The 21,629-nt window shown below is 24.7% G+C and overlaps 3 protein-coding genes across 3 annotated transcripts in view; 2 read left to right on the top strand and 1 right to left on the bottom strand.

Moving 5' to 3' along the window:
- The first annotated feature begins 1,252 nt into the window (after positions 1-1,252).
- LOC114124984 (beta-1,3-galactosyltransferase brn-like) lies at positions 1,253-2,918 on the top strand. The gene is made up of 2 exons (XM_027988449.2): positions 1,253-2,331; positions 2,395-2,918. Exons 1-2 carry the CDS (start codon positions 1,565-1,567, stop codon positions 2,711-2,713), a joined length of 1,086 nt encoding a protein of 361 aa, XP_027844250.1. The 5' UTR covers positions 1,253-1,564; the 3' UTR covers positions 2,714-2,918.
- A 5,707-nt stretch (positions 2,919-8,625) lies between these two features.
- LOC114124997 (ionotropic receptor 25a) lies at positions 8,626-20,005 on the bottom strand. The gene is made up of 17 exons (XM_027988467.2): positions 19,847-20,005; positions 19,596-19,748; positions 18,150-18,309; positions 17,450-17,592; positions 16,125-16,351; positions 14,895-15,076; positions 14,373-14,490; positions 14,064-14,291; positions 13,740-13,881; positions 13,605-13,660; positions 13,345-13,544; positions 13,108-13,246; positions 12,008-12,258; positions 11,487-11,686; positions 11,101-11,361; positions 9,462-9,681; positions 8,626-9,321 (listed from the first exon to the last, which is right to left on the bottom strand). The coding sequence occupies exons 1-17, from the start codon at positions 19,947-19,949 to the stop codon at positions 9,285-9,287; spliced, it is 2,820 nt and encodes a 939-aa protein (XP_027844268.1). The 5' UTR covers positions 19,950-20,005; the 3' UTR covers positions 8,626-9,284.
- Positions 20,006-21,139: 1,134 nt separating this feature from the next.
- Positions 21,140-21,629, top strand: part of LOC114124990 (prolactin-releasing peptide receptor) — a 98,831-nt gene continuing 98,341 nt past the window's right edge. Inside the window, 1 exon segment of the mRNA XM_027988457.2 lies at positions 21,140-21,283. The gene's annotated coding sequence lies outside the window, so the exon portion shown is untranslated.

Raw genomic sequence — 21,629 nt, 5'->3', positions numbered from 1 at the left:
ACAAATTTAAAATTAATATTTCCTTATAATTTTTTTATTCTTTTATCAATAATTTTGTATTAAAAACAATATTTTATGTTGTATTTTAATAACACTAATACTAGTTCCATAAATTCCCAAGTGAATAAATCTTTTTTTTGGTTTTAATGAAAATTTAGCATTTGTTGTAAATTTGTACTTAATTTTGGTGTACGTTATTATTTGGAATTTACCTTCGCATAATTTACTTTATTTCTATATTCTCAGGACATTATTTCTATTTTTCATTACTATATGATTTTATTTAAATATAGATTGTATATTCATCTATGACAGCATACATTTAGTATATTCATATTCTTAATAATAAGATAAAATCTTTTTGATTATATTTGGTTTTTTTTAAATAATTAAATAAATAATAATATGATTTACAAATTTACAAGACGCACAATGGCTTGATAATTTAAATCAAAATATCGTTTGTGGAATTATTGTTTTTTATGGTATATATAGGCATGTAATACATGGTTATCAAATCTGCAAGTCGACATTACTCTGTCAATAAACTATGTACTATTTTTTTTTTATATTAAGACCTGCATAATTTGTACTGTCTAGCACTCTAGCATAACAATTATTAACAACATATTTATGGATATTTGGAATGAAAAGCTACCCATTAGTGAAATTTGATCGGTAGTTGTTTTTTATATTCATATATTATTATATAATATATAAACATATTGTTTACCTTAGTTTCCTAACAAGTCACAGTATCAGTCGCTTTTCTAAGCACGGGATTGTTGCAAAAAGCAATATTTAAAACTACTAAATTTTTTTTTTTTATTGTCATTGTGTCAAAGAGTTAACTTATTTTTAGAAGTAACATACCTAGTAAAAACCAATTTCAGAGTATCATATAATTTTTTTAAGTTGGTTATTTTACTTGTATTAGTTCTTTTTTGTATTATTACTTTTTTTGATGAATTTTAATTTTTAGTGACTGAACTATTAAATGTAATCATTTGTCTGTTTATGTTAGTCACTAGTGGGATTTCAAATGTTCGATAGTTGCCCAGTGCCCTAACACCTAACTACCTAAGTATATTGTATTCACCGATTTAAAAAAGTTCTAATTTTATAAGAGTCCTGTAATTCTGTGGTATAAGAAAATATTTAAAAATAGTATCAATCACTATCACCACAGACTGATTATAATATATGATAAAATATCAAGATTAGTCCCACTACAGACCACAGAGGTCGCGCAAAAAAATATTATTGGATAGATTAAAATAAATAACACTGTTCATAGTTCAAATTTTCATTATGAATAATCGTTTTTTTGTTGTAAAATGTTGTAATGTTACAGAATAGATGCAATTTTATCTATTCCGTGCTATGGAATTTCGTGCGTATCTTTAGCATACTCCATGGCTCCATGCCCTGTGTTTTTAATTTTTTTAATTTAATACAATAGTATAATAATATGAGCTTAACTAGTTTTAATTTTTATAAAATTTAATCAGTATTCATATTGTATTTGTTGATGATTAATTATTATACAAGATAATGTTGAAAAATGTTAATGCATAATATGGCCAACTCCGTCTACAGTTTGTTTAAAATGAAAAAATATTTTAAGTATGTTGTTATAGTTTTATTATGGTTACTGTATTATTTTGGTGTGTTCACTCATTTTTTTGAGTTGGATTATAATTCTAAATTTGTCTATCCACTGGAAACTGACATATCAAAATGCGTAATGAACGCACAGTCAGGTAACTCTGACCAACCACCTTGTAGTAAAATAAATACACTACAATATGATTTACTGTTATCAAATGACACTAAATGTAATGGAAACATTCATTTACTAATATTAGTGAAATCGTCATTAAATCATTTTGATAAACGAAGGACCATTCGACGAACTTGGGGATTTGAGAATCGATTTTCTGATGTACCAACTAGAACGGTTTTTGTATTAGGAAAGTCATATGATATCGATTTAGAAAAACGCATTAAAGAAGAACATGAACAGTATGGAGATATTGTACAATATGATTTTATTGACGAATACTACAATAACACTGTCAAAACTATGAATGCAATTAAATGGGCTTCAACACATTGTAATGATTCAAGGTTCTATTTTTTCTCAGACGATGACATGTATGTGTCTATAAAAAATGTCTTACGTTATTTGCGAAACCCAACTGAATATCCAGAATATTTAAGTAAAGAAGTAAAAGGAAAGCAATCAAAACATATATTGCCATCGGATGTAGTATTATTTACTGGATATGTTTTTCATTCTTCACCACTGAGACATCAAATAAGTAAATGGTATGATAATTAAATTTTTTATTAGATTTTTATTTTGGAATATTAAACAATTATTTGTTACAGGTATGTCTCACTCTCTGAATATCCATATCATATGTGGCCTCCATACGTCACGGCTGGTGCTTATATGTTATCCAATGCAGCTTTAGTCAAATTTTATTATGGAAGTTCTTATGTAAAACGGTTTCGATTTGATGACATATATTTAGGATTATTATCAAAAAAATTAAATATAAAACCTCTTCACTGTGAACACATATATTTTTATAAGAAACATTATTCTATAAGTAGTTATAAATATGTTATAGCTAGTCATGGATATGACGATAGTGAGGAATTACTTAATGTTTGGATAGAACAAAAAAGTAATGGAAACGCATAAGACTATTTTGTATTACTACTTAAAATTAATAAATTATTTCTTGTTTCTTTCGATATTGAAACAAAATATATATTTTTTAAATTTAGATTTTGTTGTTGAAAAAATAATTAATTAAACATTATACAATTTTATAATGATCTGTATAAGTGTAATGTATATACATTATTTTTATTTCAATAAATATTTTTTACTTAAAAACTTAAAATTATTTGTAGTCCATGAATTACAAAATCACGAGATTCTAAATAATAACAAATCTGTATGAAATTACAGAATTCTTGTTTTGTAATTTCACACTGCTCAACCAATTACTTAAAAAGCGAGTCTTACCAGAATTATTAGAATTGCCAATTTGTCAATGAAGATTTGTCATTTTTTTCTAGATCAACTTCTTTAATGCAATGTATTTAATTTAAGTTTTGTTATGCGCTCATACTATGTATATGTACCTATATATTAAGTTCTTGCTCATAATTATAAAATAAAGTAAAATTAAAGAAGCAACACAATATTTAAAAAAAAAAAATATGAAGCTTTGTGCTCACCTATGTAATTGCACTATTTAGTTAGTGGTGTGGCCATCACTGAATTATAGATTCTATAGTAATGATTGGTTAATATTTATTGAATAATGAATAGGTTCTGTATCAGTGAATTGGGATCAGGCATATATTTTTTCTATAGAAAAATGTATTAGTATTCATACAGTTGTCCAAACAATCTTAAAGAATAATTTAATAGTTACTAATTAATAATTATAATTACTAATTAGTACCTATTCTGAATAGGTGTTTTATACAATATACAATATACAATATAACCATATTATAATGAAAAAACTAAATAAAAGTTAAATATCTAATAAATAAATATAAATAAATGTAAATAAATAAATAAATAAAATAGTCAATAAGTTATTTTAAAATGCCTACATTTGAATTTCCTGACATTAGTGACATTTATAGGTAACCTACTATTTTTAAATATTGGATTAAATTTTTATGGATTTTATACTCACCATAAACTTTTGAATTCTATTTAAATTATTTTTCCTTTATTAACTGAACGTATAATCGATTTTGTCTGCATTTAAGTTTCCTTTAATATTTTAATGACAGCATGTGTTGAAAGATGAACACTATGAAATTGTCCGTTATAAGTTCTATGAAAGTGTTCATGAAAATTGGCAACATAACGCTTAATATTTCGTACGCAATATTAAAGCTTAAAAAGGTATCATCCTTAACGAACGTACGCAATACTGTTTTACCCGCTAGAAATTAATACAAAATATTTCCATTAAGTTGAAATTTAGTACACGCTTTTATAACGCGTCAATATGTCATAAACAGCGTGAGAATAATTGACCGCGAAATTATGTGGGTTTTAAAGGTTATTTGATGTCCTTTTACCTTTTTGTAAATATCTCGTATACGACAAAAAGTTTCAAACAACAATTATAGAGGAGATAATTATCTACTAAAAAGGTCTTATAACGTTTGCATGTAAAAGTTATTGTTATATTATCCTATACTTAAGATCTATATTATACACATTTTTAAGAAAATATGATTTTTTTTTTACTAAAAACAAGTAGTTTTTACTTTATACTGATTACCTATGTGCAAAAAATGTCAAACAAAAATTATTGAGGAAAAAATTACTTACAAGGTTATTGTTTTTTATATATACGTTCTTACGATCTACAATTTTTTATGTTCACCATACAAAATAACGAATTTATTATAATTTATAACAATATAAAAATGTATTTGTGTCCATACTACCATTGAGACTATAGGTGCGTTTTTTTCATGATTTTTCCGATAGGATTAGTCCATGTAGTTAATTTTCATAGTTATCTTATCATCAAAAGTATTTAAATATTATGTTCGTATTTATACGACTGTAGATAAAGTGACGAAAAATAAAATATTTTACCTATATTATTATAAATCCGATTAAAAAAAACAAAGAAGGTTTTTCTTATTTCACTATGAAGCCAACTGGCTTTAGAGCTTTTATATAATTATTTTCACCAAGAGATTATATTAAAAATATTATTTTGAGAAAATGTGTTGACATTTTCTAAGCAACTATATAACTTATTTAATTACTAGCTTGACACCCCGTGCACTTCGTTGCCCGTTAAAAATGCCAACTCTATAATATGATTCAAACTTTGTTTAATTTGTTATTTAATTTCGGTTTAATAGTGTTCAAAACTTAAACATTTTCATTGACCGTTTTGAACCTCAAAAATCTTGTGCAAGCATCACTTTAAAATGCGAATTTCGTAAAATACTTTCTTATTGCGCATTAAATTTGTGGTACGAATGTACCGTTAAATTGCAAGCCTTGATCTGTCGTTGTTCAGGCTCTACGTTTATCAGTCAGTGAGTTAGCCAGGTTATAACTTTTATTATAGCTATTCCGCTTGACGTTGCCCGCGAGACCATCTTATGATTATGCAAGCAGTATATTATCAGGTAGGCAATACACATGTGGTAGATTGAGGACCCCTCGAGATGTGTACGTAAGTTTATGATTTCTGACTTTGAAGTTTCAAAGTTATATCAGTTTTATTTTTAATTTGATAATATGCCATTTCGTGTTTTTTGTTTGTTTATAGTTGGTATAGCAACCTGACTTATGTGTTGACACATTTATCACTTCAGTGGCGTATTCAGAATGACTTTATAGGGGTGGTTATAGGAATAAAAATATATTTACAACATAATATTATTTAATAAATATAAATTTAAATTATTAAAGATAACATTAAAAAAAAGCCCTAAGGAGTGGTTTGAACTCCCAAAACCGCCCCCGAGGATACGCCACTGTATCACTTTATAAACAAACATTTCTATCATGAATCTCAAAATACCTGTTTTAGCACGACCGGGGGGTGGAGGTGGGATGGCGAAAAATACTTAACGATCTATTCTCACACCCACCAAATATACAAAAAAAATTTTTATATAAATCGGTCGAGTCGTTTTGGTGGAGTTCGATCATAAATTGTAACATTTATAAATAACACCCTTTTTTCAATTATGAAAATTACCGGGAATTTTTATTTTGATACTCCAAAATACTTACAAGGTGCCATTTATTATTAAAGTTGAAAATCATTTTAACTTCATCAAAAGGTGACGACTGACGACTAATAGAAAAAAACAACTATCCTTTTAAAATAAATGCATTCATCACTCCAAGTTCCGTTCTAATTCAAAAATATTTAATTTATTCAACCAGTTTTTTTTAAATAGTTTGTATTATTTTATTTAATGATAATAATAATTTACAAAATTATCTGTGCATTAAATTTTAAAAGCATAGAAAAAAAATAGAAATACTGCTATTGACTTAAATGAATCTCCTTCTGATTTTTGTATCGATAGAATCTAAAATAAATAGTAAAAAGTTTAGAAAATTTCGGTTTTTTTTTTAAATGTCGACAAAAAATTATTAGTGGGGTAAAAATTCTAAAAAATTTAATACAAGAACCCACATAATATATGTTCTTTTATTTATACGAAAATATCAAAAATATAATATATGAGCAAGTAGGATAAAAAAGCCGATGCTGGGGACACACCATTTAACAGTCTGTCACTGTTTATAATCTTTTTTCGTATACAATGATATATATCATTGAAATATTGAATTAAAATTTACCACATATGCATTACAGTGATCCTCTTAAAACCTATTGTACCACAGAGTGCTACCCAATTGTCTATCTTATTTTTTGTTGGGTTTATTTAAATAGGTAGGTAACGATATTTATTATTATATATTATTTAATAAACTTGGAGGTATTTCATTTGAAAGTTAATGTCAATAAAAAGCTGTTGTTTTTTCTTATTATCAAAAAAATGAAGTTTATATAATCGTAGTAACATTGCATTGATCACAATGGCGAAATAAACTGACAAAAAGAAAGCGTTGTACTGAGACCGTCTGGTGGCCGACGTGTTTTCGGGTTTATAATTTAAAACTATTTTCAGTATTTATGTATTATACAGTATTATCCTGCTCATAATTTTCTCATTAAAATATAAATATCGGCTTCAACATAATTCATTAAGAAATTCATGAGCAGGATACTATTAAAAATAATACTATAGTACCTAGTAGGTACAATACTGAAAATAGTCTGAAATTTAAAAACCGAGGACGCGTTGGCTAACAGACGGTCACAGTACAACGCTATCTTTTTGTCGTAAATGACACGATTTTGACGGCATATTTTCTATTTAAAAAATGGTTATCACTAGATAGCTCTATTATATATTAGAGTTTCAAAAAAGGAATTTAAACTACTATGATGTTAATATTTCATTAAAATTCAACGAGCATTGATATTGAAGCTGGAAAACTTATACCTACCTATACGCATATTATATTATTTATTACGTAAATTCATAAAGTATAAACCTAAATGTAATCTGTTTATAAATTATAATATACGAGTATTATGCATAAACTTTACATGGACAATTTGAATGAAATATGGGCAAATATATATGTAAAAGGGCATATTCATCATTTTTTTTATTCACCTATGAGATATTTTTTCCTACGAATAGTTTAAAACTCGGCTATATGACATAAGAATCAAATACATAAAAATTTAATATATCTATCTACTTGTCATTTGCGCTAATTAATAGAACATAAGTGCCAATACAGTATTAAAGCCTAAAGGTATACTTAATGAGATATAATAATATTATATTATATTTTATAATTTATATTATATCATAAATTCCAAACAAGTTAAAATCGTTATAAATTAATAAAAAGTAAAATCAACGAAATGGGTTTTATACATATAGGTATCTATTGGATAGGTATATTATTTGTTATTCTTATTCATTGTTTGATTTTTTAAATTATTATAATAATAGGTATCTATTATATATCTTAACTATATATCTTATATTTCTTAACTTTAAAACATTAATAATAAGGCGAATAATACCACAAATATAATATAATACATATTAGGTATGTGTTATATTATTATGTGGTCCATGTTAATATGCTTATTATATTAGAGCTTAGAAAATTTTATAAATGGTTAAGAATAAGACCTCAGTCGTTATTTTTTACACTATATATCAACTATTAATTTTTAGGTAGGAACTTATATGGTAGATATGTACAATTTTCATTAATAACTATATCTCTAGGCTATAATCAAAATAAGTAGATAAGTAAACTTATGCGCATTAAAATTTATTGATCAATAGTTTAAAAATATCTGTAAGTACTTTATAGAATAAACTCCAAAAATAAACCATCTGTGTCTTATTTCCATTTTCAATGGCGATCCTACAAAACGTTTGAAGTAATCCTATCCAAAAAAAGATTTTCATACGGTAATTTACGCCTGTAAAAACACATTATTGTAAAAATGTAAAATCAATTTTTCTTATTTTTCTTGGAATTTAAAATAAATCTTTTTAATAAATAGGAACAACATAAGGTCTGTTAATAATTAAAAACACCATATTTAAACTTTATTTCACTTAAAATTAATTCAAATACAAAGTTTCTAACCTATATAGCTTATAATGTTTTAATAAAAATTATTTATTTATCATTTTATTAAAGGACACCTCACAATTTCTGTTTTATTTTTTATTTAAGGAGCTTATTGTAAGCAATTTTAATGAAATTGTGAAGAATTAAAATGTTTAAATATATTTAATGAGATTATATAGGAAAACGGTTTAGCGAGAGATAAACTTACGAGTACTTACATTATTTACAATACATTTACCAAATGTTCACACTACAATGAAGAGAACCTTAACTGTACGTCGTAACGTTTTTATATTTTTCATATTAATACTAAATAATTTTTAGTAAGCAAATTAAAAAACAAAACAAAATTAATCTATATGAATGAATAGTTTGGATCGTTTTTATATTATAAAAATAACTACAACATACATACCTACATTTTTTTTATATCATGTTTGATAAAAATGTAGTAAGATTGCTGTGACATAATATAATATATAGGTACAGTCTCTTTAAGTTTCCACATAAAGTTATTTGTATGAATAAATTACAGGCGATGTGGGGTCCACTTAATTAAATGTGTTGTATCAACGACTGATAGTGATATAATTATGTGTAGGTACTATATTGTACAATTATGTGTTTGACGTGTAATCATAATATGTTAGTTATTAGTTATTACTCATTAGAATATTTAAAGGCTAAAACAAACATAAATAATAATATAAACATATTTAAGTAAATACTTATTTAATAGGACAGAATGTTTACAAAAAAAAAAAAAAAATGTGTTCTAAGGAATTGTTTAATGTAAGTATAAAACTATAGTACTTAATAAATTAACAAAAATGTATTTTCTAAATAGATTATAAATATTTAAATGGTGCGAATATATTATAATAATTTTGATATTTTATACTCTGACCATTGTATCAAGCAGTTGATTATTTATTATAAATATTTCTATGTTATTGTGACGTATAATATTTGATTGAATCTCTATACGCTATTAGGTGAAACATACATGATTCCATTATTTTTGTTTAGGTGAAGACTGACCAACAGATCGTCTAGAAATATAATATTTATTTTTGATTAAAACAAATTCTACACATTATTTCATCTACATTCTACACACTGGGCAATATTTATAAATATATTTATTTTGGAACATAATTTCTGCAAATATAATAGCATATTAGGTATTTACCTAAAACCTTGAATAATACTTCTCGATCTCATTCCAGAAGTTGTATTAAATGTCGGTACCACCGGATATGTAAATTCACCACCTTTATTCATGGCCATTTGTTTCGGATTCATTGTGTTTGCAACTTTTGAGCTTTTTTTGTATTTATACCACCAATATTCAAAAGCCAACGTGAAACAAGCTAATCCAATTCCAACAAATATAACAATAAAAACTCCACCTATAGTAAACAAAAATGTTATAATAAAAATGATACAATAGATACATTTTATAAACTAATTCCTAATATCGTATTATTAAATTTTAATCTGAACAGTTTAATTTGGAATTTGTTAGTACCTATTGATTTATTGCTACCTAATAGCTATTGGTATATTTATTTTATATTATAGTTGATTCTATTTATAAATACAAAATTAAGTTGTACGGAGTACGAACGTGAACCCCAAAAATTATATCACATTTTGTATTTGTAATAAGTACTAAGTACTTATGTATTATATTAACTGTTATTTGTTGGGTAGATATAAGGTAGGTACATATGAAATCGAATATAGAAATCTAAGATACATTTGAATATTATTTTGTAGATATAACTAAGATACTAATCAGGTATTCTCAAGTATGAATAGCTTGAATAGTACAATAGGTTAAATTTGTTTTGTTTCATGGGCGGCTCTAAGTGGAATTTCTATGCCGATCCTAAGAAGCAGCTTACCCCCAAAAATCATTTATAATATTATGCACTCGCCGTACAATTAGTATTTGCCTGGGAATAAATGATTCTTATTTCAAGTTTATCCTGTGAAATAATTAATTTTGCTTTTAGCTTATATAATAGGTAGGTACTACATAATAATACTATAGTATCCACATAATATTATATTCATATCACTTAACTAATACTTGTGTGTTGTAAAATTTAAAAATCAGAATATTTTTAAATAATAACTATAATATAACAGTATGGATATACAATAAAAATTTTCTTTTTTCTTTAAGATCGATGGAGTTCATCGAATATTACTATAGGTACTCACAGCCACTGTAAAAGTATAATATAATAGGTAAGGTATAAAGTTGTGGCCTTTTTTGTTTTGTTTAGTTTTGTTTGGTATGAACAAATATTGAAAGTCAATAATGTTAAAATAAACATTAAAATATTAACGCACAGTGGACAATTTCTATTATTATACACACATTCATACAGAAAATACTTATTATGTTCGTCCAATTCGATTATAAATAACTGTCTACTTTTTTTGGGTTATTTTCTTAATGAAATTATTTGTTTTTTCAATACATATATATTTGAGAAGGTAGGTGATCAATATTTTTATTGACGGGTGTATTTGATGGAAATATGTTTCATTTATTATTTAGTATCTTACTATGTGTTAAAATATATATAGTCTATAAGCCGCTTCGTGTGATAGATAAAAATAAATAAATAATATTTAATTATTAAATATTAATTGTTTTTAAGTATAATAATACGTGTTTACTGTTTATGAACATTTTTATTTTTTTTTAAAGTGAACCGCTATTCACAAATTCTCATTTTCTCATTAACTTTATGATCCGTATAACGTAATCATTTTTTTTCGACGCAGCAAATATGTCAAGTAAAATATACGACCTATGTTATGGATACTGATGCCATCAGATTGATTATCTTGTTTTTCACATTGTATTCTTTCCGGGTTCAGATTCCACCAAGTCTCTTTCAATTTTTCTAATTTCCGTTTATTGAGTAATAATAAAATTGCATTATTGAACTGATCTTTTAACGGAGATCCTTGTTGAACAGCAATGGCATATGGTTTTCTAGAGAATTCGTCACCGACCATTTGTAAATGGCAATCTATCATTACTTGATATCTAATGTCTGTGGCATCTCCTATAATAGAAAAATTATATTCACTTTAGTATTGAGAGAATAGCAATGCATTTTGTACATAACTACAATTATTTCATTTATTTCAATTTTTAATAGTACATTGTACTTATTTAAAAATATGATACCTAAGTATGCGAATCCTTCACTAGATGATTTAGAACTTTGAACTCTTTCGATTGCTTCTTCTAAAGTGTTAGGAAGCTTAGCCTCTTTCATTGCTTGCCACATTTTTGTGTATTTGTCACTTACTGGATAATCCCAAACAGCTAATTTCGCTCTCTCTACTTCACTCAAACTGTCGTTTAAACTCATGTCTTTCCATATTCTAAAATTAAGAAAATATAAGTATTTTATATAGTTACTATTTTGATGTGTAGTGTTTTTTTAATGTAACATTTTAATAAGTTTTAAATAGGTATTTGTTATTTAAACTATAAAGAGAGTGTAGTAGTCGCGACATAATAACGCCTCGGGTAGTTAACTTTAATAAAGTGTTGTTAACATAAAATTATTCATGAGAAAAGTGTAAAAAAAATCATGTGTAAAATTATATTTGTTATATAAGTGTATTGGATTTTCTATTAATTAAACAGGTTAGTAGATATAGGTATATCTATTAATATTTAAAAAAATATTAATACTCAACTCATAAAATCGTGTTTCAATGTCAGCCATTCTTTGAAAATAAGTCATTGCTGATGAACCATTCAGTGGAGCATATTGTATTTTATATTGTTTAGATAAATCGTCCAATGATTCCACAGGAGTATCCAATCTAGAAACTGTCAAAAAAGCTGCTAAATTAGCAGTATAAGATGCTATAATTATAAATCCGAAAAGCCACCATGTTGCTGCAACTAGTCTGCCGGAAAGATTTTTAGGAGCTTCACCTCCACCCTGAAAATATGGTAAAAATCATTGTTAAGTCTTTATAACTAAATTACAAGTGTTAACGACAAAAATACAATTCAGAATAAGGTGTTGAGTTATTAAACGAGAAGAAATACACACAAATTATACCCAATTAATACGTATCATTATTACAATTATGGCCTAAGTTTAGTATATCTATTTAACAATTTATTGCATATTTTGGTAATATTTTTCAAAAATATTCACTTAATAATGACAAAGCTAAAACAAATACTTATAAGAGTCAAATTATAAAACTAAATTAACTAAGTCAGATAAAATAGAAAATGATTTGAGTCATGCTCATTGGGATGTAGAGTCCCAATAGGTTGGGAATCTAAAGGTCGAATTAGAACTTATAAGTTGCATAAAAAGGATTGATTTTTAGTAATTTTATAATATGTAAATAGGTAGATGAAAGAAAATATGATTTTCCGGGGAGGTTTGATTGATAAAATTAATGTAAAACAAGGAATGATTGGGTAAATATTTTTTAATTTGTGATAAAGATAATTATTGTTGAAGCTATATTATACAGTCATTGATTATTGATTGTAGTGTTGAACGATCTGTTATAATAATCGATGGTTGGGAGTTTTGTTTGTGAGTTTTGTAAATGATTTTTCGTGGTAAACAGCACTATCGAGACTGACTGCAGTTCACCAACACAAATGTTATTCACAGTTAGATACTATTTTTAGTTTTTACATAATTTTACATAATTAGTTTTAAATATTTGAAAAGTAATATTAAATTTTAAAAAACGTTTTTTTTTTTTTCATTTATTTTGTTAGTTTTAACTTGGTTATTACTTATTATTAATGAAAGTATTACCTGGGGAGTCAAAGAAGTCATACAAAACCATAAACATTCTTTTAAGTTAAATTCTCGTTTTTCTTCATCATCTTTATATTTATTTCTGTTATTTTGGTAACTATATGGGCTCCAGCGATCAAATATCCACATTAAAAAACTAATATGGAAAATATTCATAGCATGAGTTAACATTGAAATTTCATGTGTATATATACATGTATATAGTATTTTATAGAGTATTTACATGTCATTCACCTGGTAAAAAAGTAAGCACCAAGTATACACATCCATACATCATTTTCTAGAACTGTAAGAAATTTAAATAACGACGTTGGAGTTTGTGGTTTTTTCATTAAAATTGTTATTCCCACCAAATCATAATAAGGAACCGTAAAATCCACGACATTTTCTCTCTCAGCCATAACTGATAGAGAACCCAATGCAATATCAGCTCTCTAAAAAATTGAATTACTATAAAAATTAATGGATGATATATTATTTTAAATTATATATACCTTTTCGACAAGTTCCTTAACCATTCCGTTCCATTGTCCATTTTCGTCCATATTACCTGAACGAATAAAATATTTTATATTAATAATATAATAATTGTTTCTGATTTTATATTATTAAAATATTTTTAAATTTACCAAAATTGTTGTCTGGTGCTATATAAATTTCATACTCAAAACCAATTAATTTTCTAATTTCTTCGATTAAATCAATACAATAACCTTTAAATTTTACACCTTTGCCATCTTCGTCATCAACTTGTATCATAAATGGATTTTGCTGAAACAAATTAAATATTAGGAGTATACAAATGCAAAATCATATTAACGCTTAAATGAATACTTATAATAATAATAATTATCATTATTTTAATTAATAGAGCGTATGTATTATAATGTACTAAATAGTGTAGGTAACGAAAAAATGTTTGTACTGTATAGCTATAAATATTAGATATTTACCAATACAGTGACTACTCTGTATACAGTGACAGCGGAAAAATGTGTCATATTTGCGGCGTCTTTTACAACGATCGGTGAATTAAGACTTGCCTTCCACGAGCCCACGTTTTCAGCACTTACTGATTGACTGTTTAATACTGTAACTTTTTCTAGTCTCATTGTAAACTCTTCATAACTGTGCCCATTCGTATCTATTAAAAATGGCGCGTAGGAGGGTGGTTCTGTCATCTTAACGCAACAAACACATATTTGATTATAGTAGTTTCAAAAAATAAAATATCAAATGAATTTTAATTTTTAATTACTCACGTCTTTTAAATATCTTCTCAAATCGACATTTCTTCTCGGAAGTGGATTCTCTTCATTGTATTCATCGCATGTTGTGTAGGTTACATTAGTTGGCCATTCACCACTATTCATCATCGATCTATAAAATATATTAATTGAAGTAAAAATATTACATTTTTAAATGTTAATTTGACGATATACGGATTGTTAGATAATTGTATTAAATTTTATGACTTTTTAATACAGGGATCTTTCACCCTACATTGTCTTTACTCGACGTCCGTGAACACATTTTAAGCATAGCATGTATTTTAACCATTTAATACATGTTTACATTACAAATCGGCCCGTGAAATTTAACAAAAAATAATTGTGGCACGCGGTCTAAAAAGCCTAAAGACCCTTTGCTTTAATAGAAATGCTTATCGTTTGAATTTATTTTAGTTTATCTATATGCAATATGCATGTATTAACACTGCTTAGTCTATATTATAAATATATTATATTAAATATTATAAATAAATATATTTTTGTTATACCTACCTGATCGCTAATAAGGATCGATAGTAAAAATCAAAATAAAATGCTGCTTTCAGCTCTGGTGTTGATGTTAAACCATATGTAGTTCTTAAATTTGACAATTTTTCTCGACTTCCAGCATCCGGCTCAGGTTTTACAAATAAAATAGTAGCATTAGAACAGCCACATTTGAGTGATCCTTTATCCTATTTAAAAAATAGAAAATTGATTCAACCAGTAATTTAGTGTAATAATTTTTCAACTGATGCTGAAATTTCTTATAATTTTATACATTTAAAGTATTGAATATAATAAATTCTGAAACCATGATTAACTTTTTTGTATCTTTATTTATTATTGATGATATTGAACGTTCTATGATAATAAATTTAATTTTAAATGCATATGTTTTATGTACTTATTCTACAGAATATTATATTTTATTTTATTTATAAAATAGTTAAAATAATAAAAAGTTGTATATATATATTTACATATATCTTATGTCAATCATCAACTACCACACATACACTATAATAGTGTATACTAATATAGTGGCTGTATTTTAAGTATTTAGTCATATTCTATTGCTAACTAATTCTTTCTGAGATTAGATAAATTTAAATAGTTGTGAATTCATGGCAAAGTCTACTCGAGAATAACTTGTTAAGTTAACATTTTTAGTCACTTTAGTACCACAAAAGTTGCATTAAATATCTTACATATTTATAAATTGACAGACTTAATGTTGGTTACTTAAAAAAAAAATTAAATAAGTTTGAAAGTTTTAAAATATATGTTAAGTAAATTTCACGGGAAATTTTAAGTTGTGTAAAGTTAATAATATTTGCACTAAGTGCATAATAGTATGTTTTGATATATTTACAGGAATTTCCAAGTTTTTTTTTTTTAAATTTATAATTATTAACTATTTATTTTTTATTTTTATTTAAATTGTTTCAAGTGCATTGATGTATAATTAATATAAAAAAATATTGCAATAAACTTAAAACATCTGATGATTAAATACTAGTTGAATTTACTCGGCTTTGTCTGTGTATAGTTTTGTACCATATTTATTTAATTTAGCTAATTTTTTAATTAAAAATTTTAACTAATTTTTTTTTTTTGGTTTTTTTCTTTTTTTAGTTTTTCATATTAACCTAATTGAAAAATCTTTGTGTACACAATGTTTAGAGTACGATTTCCTTGATGTAAATATTTTTATTTCCGATCCATATATGTATATTTTACCTGTGTAATGACATGCCATGCATATTTTCGACCAAATAATTTATTTGAATTGGCGTGGTCCAAAACCGATTTAATGATTGATAATTTTCCCAAAACAAAAAAATTGACTATATCTACATCACGGAATCTAGTCAAATGCAGTTTAATACTGGTAGTGTCGTCAATAGCCGCTATAATATGTCTAGTTGGAATATTTTGTAGTAACGATTTATACTTGTGATCCATTACTAGAATACATAATTTTATTACAATTATATTTTTAAAATATTAATTACATCAAATATAAATAACGCATTCAGTTAACAGAATATTGTGGAAAATAAATGAAAATATTCTTTAATTTTTAAATCATTCAATATATGTATATAACAAATCAGGTAGATACTTATTTTAATATAAAAATGTAATAGGTATCATAATTATATGTTTATTTTAAAATGATTATATTTGACCCAGAGTACAGGTACTCATATTTTTTTTTGATCAAATAAATGTTAGACTAATATGCAAATGTAAAAAATATACAATATTTGCCTATAATTATAATAGTATCTACATAGTTGTAGTTTTAAAAAGCAAAAATAATATTGTACGAGTTAGTAGTGAAGGTAAATTTTTATTTGGTAAGTTAGTTTATACTAACATTTTATCAAAAAAAATAATAAAATTAACAATTATACGATATTTCAAAATATTTTTGATTTTTATGGACTTAATCAATGATTGTTTTGGAATGATACAAATACTGTAAAAACTAAGTATTATTTATATAGTACATAATATGTCATATTTTGATACTATTATTTACCTAGATGCTCGTTGAAAATAATAATCTATTCATTTCCACATTTTCTTTATATCAGTGTATCATATTAAATTTTTAATACGTTTATATGCAACAGTTAATGCGTATTAATTCAATGCGCATTGAGTTAATCCGAGAGCTTGGTGCATATAAACGTATTTTTTAATTTGTTTTAAATTAATGCGCATTAATTATTTAACTCGATTCGTCAAATCGAATTAACTCTTACTTCGGGATTAAGAAATGCATGTAAACGCTTAAATGCCAATTAATATTTTAGCGGGAATTTTAAAATTTAAAATTATAAAATAATACAAGTGGTAAAGTACCAACCATATATTTTGATCATGGAATCCGAAGTATAAAACATGGAATAAAATCATTCGAATTAACTTTTAACTTTATTCAACATCTAATATTGATATTTTAGGTGCATATAAATCCGCTTCCTAATACACATTAACTACTGTACATAAACGCAGTATTAATGTATTCTTTATACGGGTTTTACTCTACATACCGAATGTATCGTCAAACATTATTCCAGCATTTGTTATATTTTGTGCTACCACAATGCTTCTTACAATTTCTGGTATAAGATCTGCAGGTGGACTAATTTGTATCAGATATTTTTGTTGTTCTCCGTCTAAATTTCTCCATTGTCTTAAAAATAAAATTAAGTTTATTAATTATTTTAGGAAAAACAATTTTAAATCCAATAATCATTATCTTATTGTAATTATTGTAGGTTTTAGTTTAATATTTTATTTTAGCTATAAATACTTTGAAAGTTAAGTAATATATTAATTAATTTTAAGTAAGAAATTTGAACATAAAACATTTTTTTTTTTAAGAATCTTAGTATTATAAGTTCTTATATTTTGAAAAGATAAACAATGCATAATGTTTTACATATTTTTAATTCCACAGTATTTTTTTTATTTTGCATAAGTTGCGAGTTTGAGATATATATAATTGTAATTTTCGTCAAACAATAATAATAACACAAGTTAAGATGAATAACTTTTTAAACAACTAATCAAATAAATTAATCTATTTTAATATTTTTAGATGTGTGTTTTTATATTTAGAAGTAATTTACTTATACATATTGATTATTTTGGGTTAATTAAATTCCCCTGATATTGATTTTTGAAATACGATAATTATTACAGTCACATATTATATCATTTTTTTTAATACTCAAGTTAATCAATTACCTTATATCACCACTTTGTCCATATGATGCACTAACAGTAGGTAATGCTAAAGCAGCAGTAAATGATTTTACAGCTTCTGATGCAACTCCATTAATTGTTGTGTCAATGACCAGATGTGGTGGTTTATTGTTGCGAATAGATGCATTATAGTTTACACAAACTACATTTTTAAAATTATGCTTATGAGTATTAACAGTATTTGTATTAGTGGTTTTAACAGTTTTACTAATAGTTAATAAATGAAATTTATTTTGTCAAACTTAAGTTTTTTGAAATTTATATTTATAATTTTTACGAATGCATAAATTATTAAGTACCTACATAGTTTTACATGAAAGTGGTAAGTAAGAAAAAATAATGAGTTATAGAGAGTTAATTAGGAACAAAATATATTGTGCACTATCGGGAGTCGACAATTACAGTGGGTAGGATATGTGTGGCGAAGTTAAAACCAATATTTACGCACGATTGTGGAAGAGAATCCACTAGGAAAAATACCATTTGAAAGATCCCGTTTTAAACGGAAAAGATAAAGTTAAAAAAATTACATTGAGTTACTCAATAGAGTGCAAGAATTTATTTATTTTTTCAAGTTTATGTTATCAAATTTAGTAATAAAATATGAACGATAAGTAATTACAGTGATCATAATTTTCATGTTATTTAAGTTGAGGTTAAAAATTGTAACTTATAAGTTAAAATCATATTTCTAACAGTGGTTGATTTGAAAAATAGTAATAAATAGGGGTAGCATGTGTTGTAAGTTAATTGACTTTTAAATAACGAATAAAGAAATTTTAAAAGGATGGTACAATAAAGAAAAGGTACTTTTTTATCTCTAAAGTATAAACAGTAATAACTAATAATAACATAATAGTTTCTAAAATGTATTTTTATTAAAATCAAATTTCTTTATTCTTGAAACTACTGACTTGCTAAATATGTACTAACGATAGGTAGTAAACCTTATCAGTTTATTTTAAATAAACATATTATTATTATAACCATTGGTAAAATGTAAATCACTTTTCTTGTTAAAAAATATGCTTATCTATTGAATTTTTATAATTCGACATAATAGTATGTTATTTACAAACTATTTATAATCATTTTATAGTCCATAAATATATTTATTATTTTTAAATGTGCGTATAAAGGCAAATATTAAATTTACAACTATAAAATATACAAAATAAACAAATCAAATCAGATTTTTTTTTAACCTTATGAATTTATATATTACCATTAATTTAAGTTGAATAAATTTAATATGAAATAAAGTAAATTTTAGTATTTCGTTATTATTATTAATCTATTACTATTTATGTTATTTTATGGATGATGTGAAATGTTATTGTTTTAAAAATAAACAAAAATAAATATTTGAAAATAATTGATTTAGGTATATAAATGTAAGTTTAATATTATTAAAATGTAATATCGTACGTGTTTCTAATATAGCTGAAGCATCGTCTCCACCAATTTTTACAGAATATAAGCCATCGATCATCAATCCAACTCTTGGATTTCTTCGAATATAATTCAATGCCACATTCAGAGTTTCTTCGGCCACTTCGTTAGTTCGATCATTTATAAACACTATTGGAATCCCGAAATTAATTTAATATTTTACAGTTTAGTTAATAAAACATAATTATAATTAGATTTTATACAATTAACAATTGGTATTAACTTACGGATATTGACTGTTTGTAAATTTTGTGACAAACCTATATTAAATAAAGTATTTATCAATAATAAAATTGTTATTCCTCGCATTGGTTTATGTATAGTTAACATCTTACTACAATTCTGAACTAAATTATTTTTGATTTTGACAATTCATAAAAAAAACCTTTTTCTTAAGAACCATTGTTAACAGTCACCCATGGATACGTTGGTCAAAACACCATTAAACTTAAATGAATGCTTGTTTGAAAAATAAATTAAATTAAAAACTCCATTTGTACGTTTTAACATGACAATTTTTTTTACACATCGTATTAATAATATTAAGGAAATATAGAATCATTTACAAAGATGTAGAAAAGTGATCAATTTAAACTAAGTAGGTATTCTAAAAAAAAAAAATAATATTTTTATTTGATTAGTTATTTAAAATACTGGGAATCAATTTATTAGTAAATATCATTACAATAATAATCAAAATGAAGTTTATTAAATAAACAATTCATTGAATAATGAATATATTATGAAACTATAAAATTACTTTGGAAAGGATGTTAGAAGGAAAATTAAAATTATAAAACTAATAATTATCATTAATAATTTTGATTTTGCCAAATTTTGTTAAGTCGGTATTAATTTAATTGTACAACTGAGAAACTTATATTATTGTAATTTATGAATAATTAAAAGCAAAATAAACATAATTTAATAAAAGTTATAAGTACTATTTTTAATGTATATTATCATTGTAATAAAAGATATTTAAATATTTATGTTTAATAATAATAGAGTTATAATTAATTATATTTTAAAACAAAAGAATTTACATATAAAATTCATAGTTCATTGTTATTTGTTCAACTATTTGAATAGTTGATAAGAATTTAAAATTAATGTATTAAATGGTATACATAGTATATAATATAATATTATACATATAAAATATTTAATATAATGGTATGCGTATCGTATTTTATTTGAATTGACATATGATGATATACCTATTATATTATTTATTGATTGTGATTTTTGATATTATAAAAGTTAAATAACTATACCTAACTAGAAATAAAGGCACGTGATTAAATCACAGTTCCTTTGCAATCACTTTTATTTTAACTCATGTTAGTTGGTTTACTTGTTTACGAATTACGACAAAATATAATATATATGTATGTATAAGTATTTATAATTATCAATGTACGTTTGTTTTGAATAAAATAATAATAACTGAAATAAATGTTCAGTAAACTCGTCGAGAAAAGCGCCACAACGCGTTGTGCTGATGCCATAGCAACCATTTTCTGTTTGTGTGTGGTACACGACCGAGATGCTAGAGGTCTGCGTCAGCTTCACCTGTCAGTCTTTTCGGAGTGTTTTGCCCAAAATGACCTAAAAGTCAAGAGAACCGTAACTCGTGAATTTGATTTATTAATTTCGTATCAGTAAGTTTATTTATTTATTAATAGATTTAAAATGAGTTTATATTTAAAAAATATATTATTTAATATTTGAACAATATAATATAGGTACAAATTTCAAAATATATTTGTTTTTAATTAATTAAATATTTTTTTTTTTTAACTTAGAATTACTAACTAATAATTTTAGAAATTTAGAATAATAAAAATAAAATATAATATGCATATTATTATTTTTTTTTTATAAACTAAATACATTGTTTTTACTTAGCTTTTATCCTTCAATCTTAAGGACTACAATTATAAATTTTTTTATTTTAATTTTAAAATGTTTAACCAATATAAATCAATTAAATGTATACACTACAAG

This window comes from Aphis gossypii, chromosome 1 (assembly GCF_020184175.1).
Source record: "Aphis gossypii isolate Hap1 chromosome 1, ASM2018417v2, whole genome shotgun sequence".
In the NCBI taxonomy this organism is placed as follows: domain Eukaryota; kingdom Metazoa; phylum Arthropoda; class Insecta; order Hemiptera; family Aphididae; genus Aphis; species Aphis gossypii.
The sequence above is the reverse complement of the archived record's forward strand: the minus strand, read 5'-3'. Positions and strand labels throughout refer to the sequence as shown.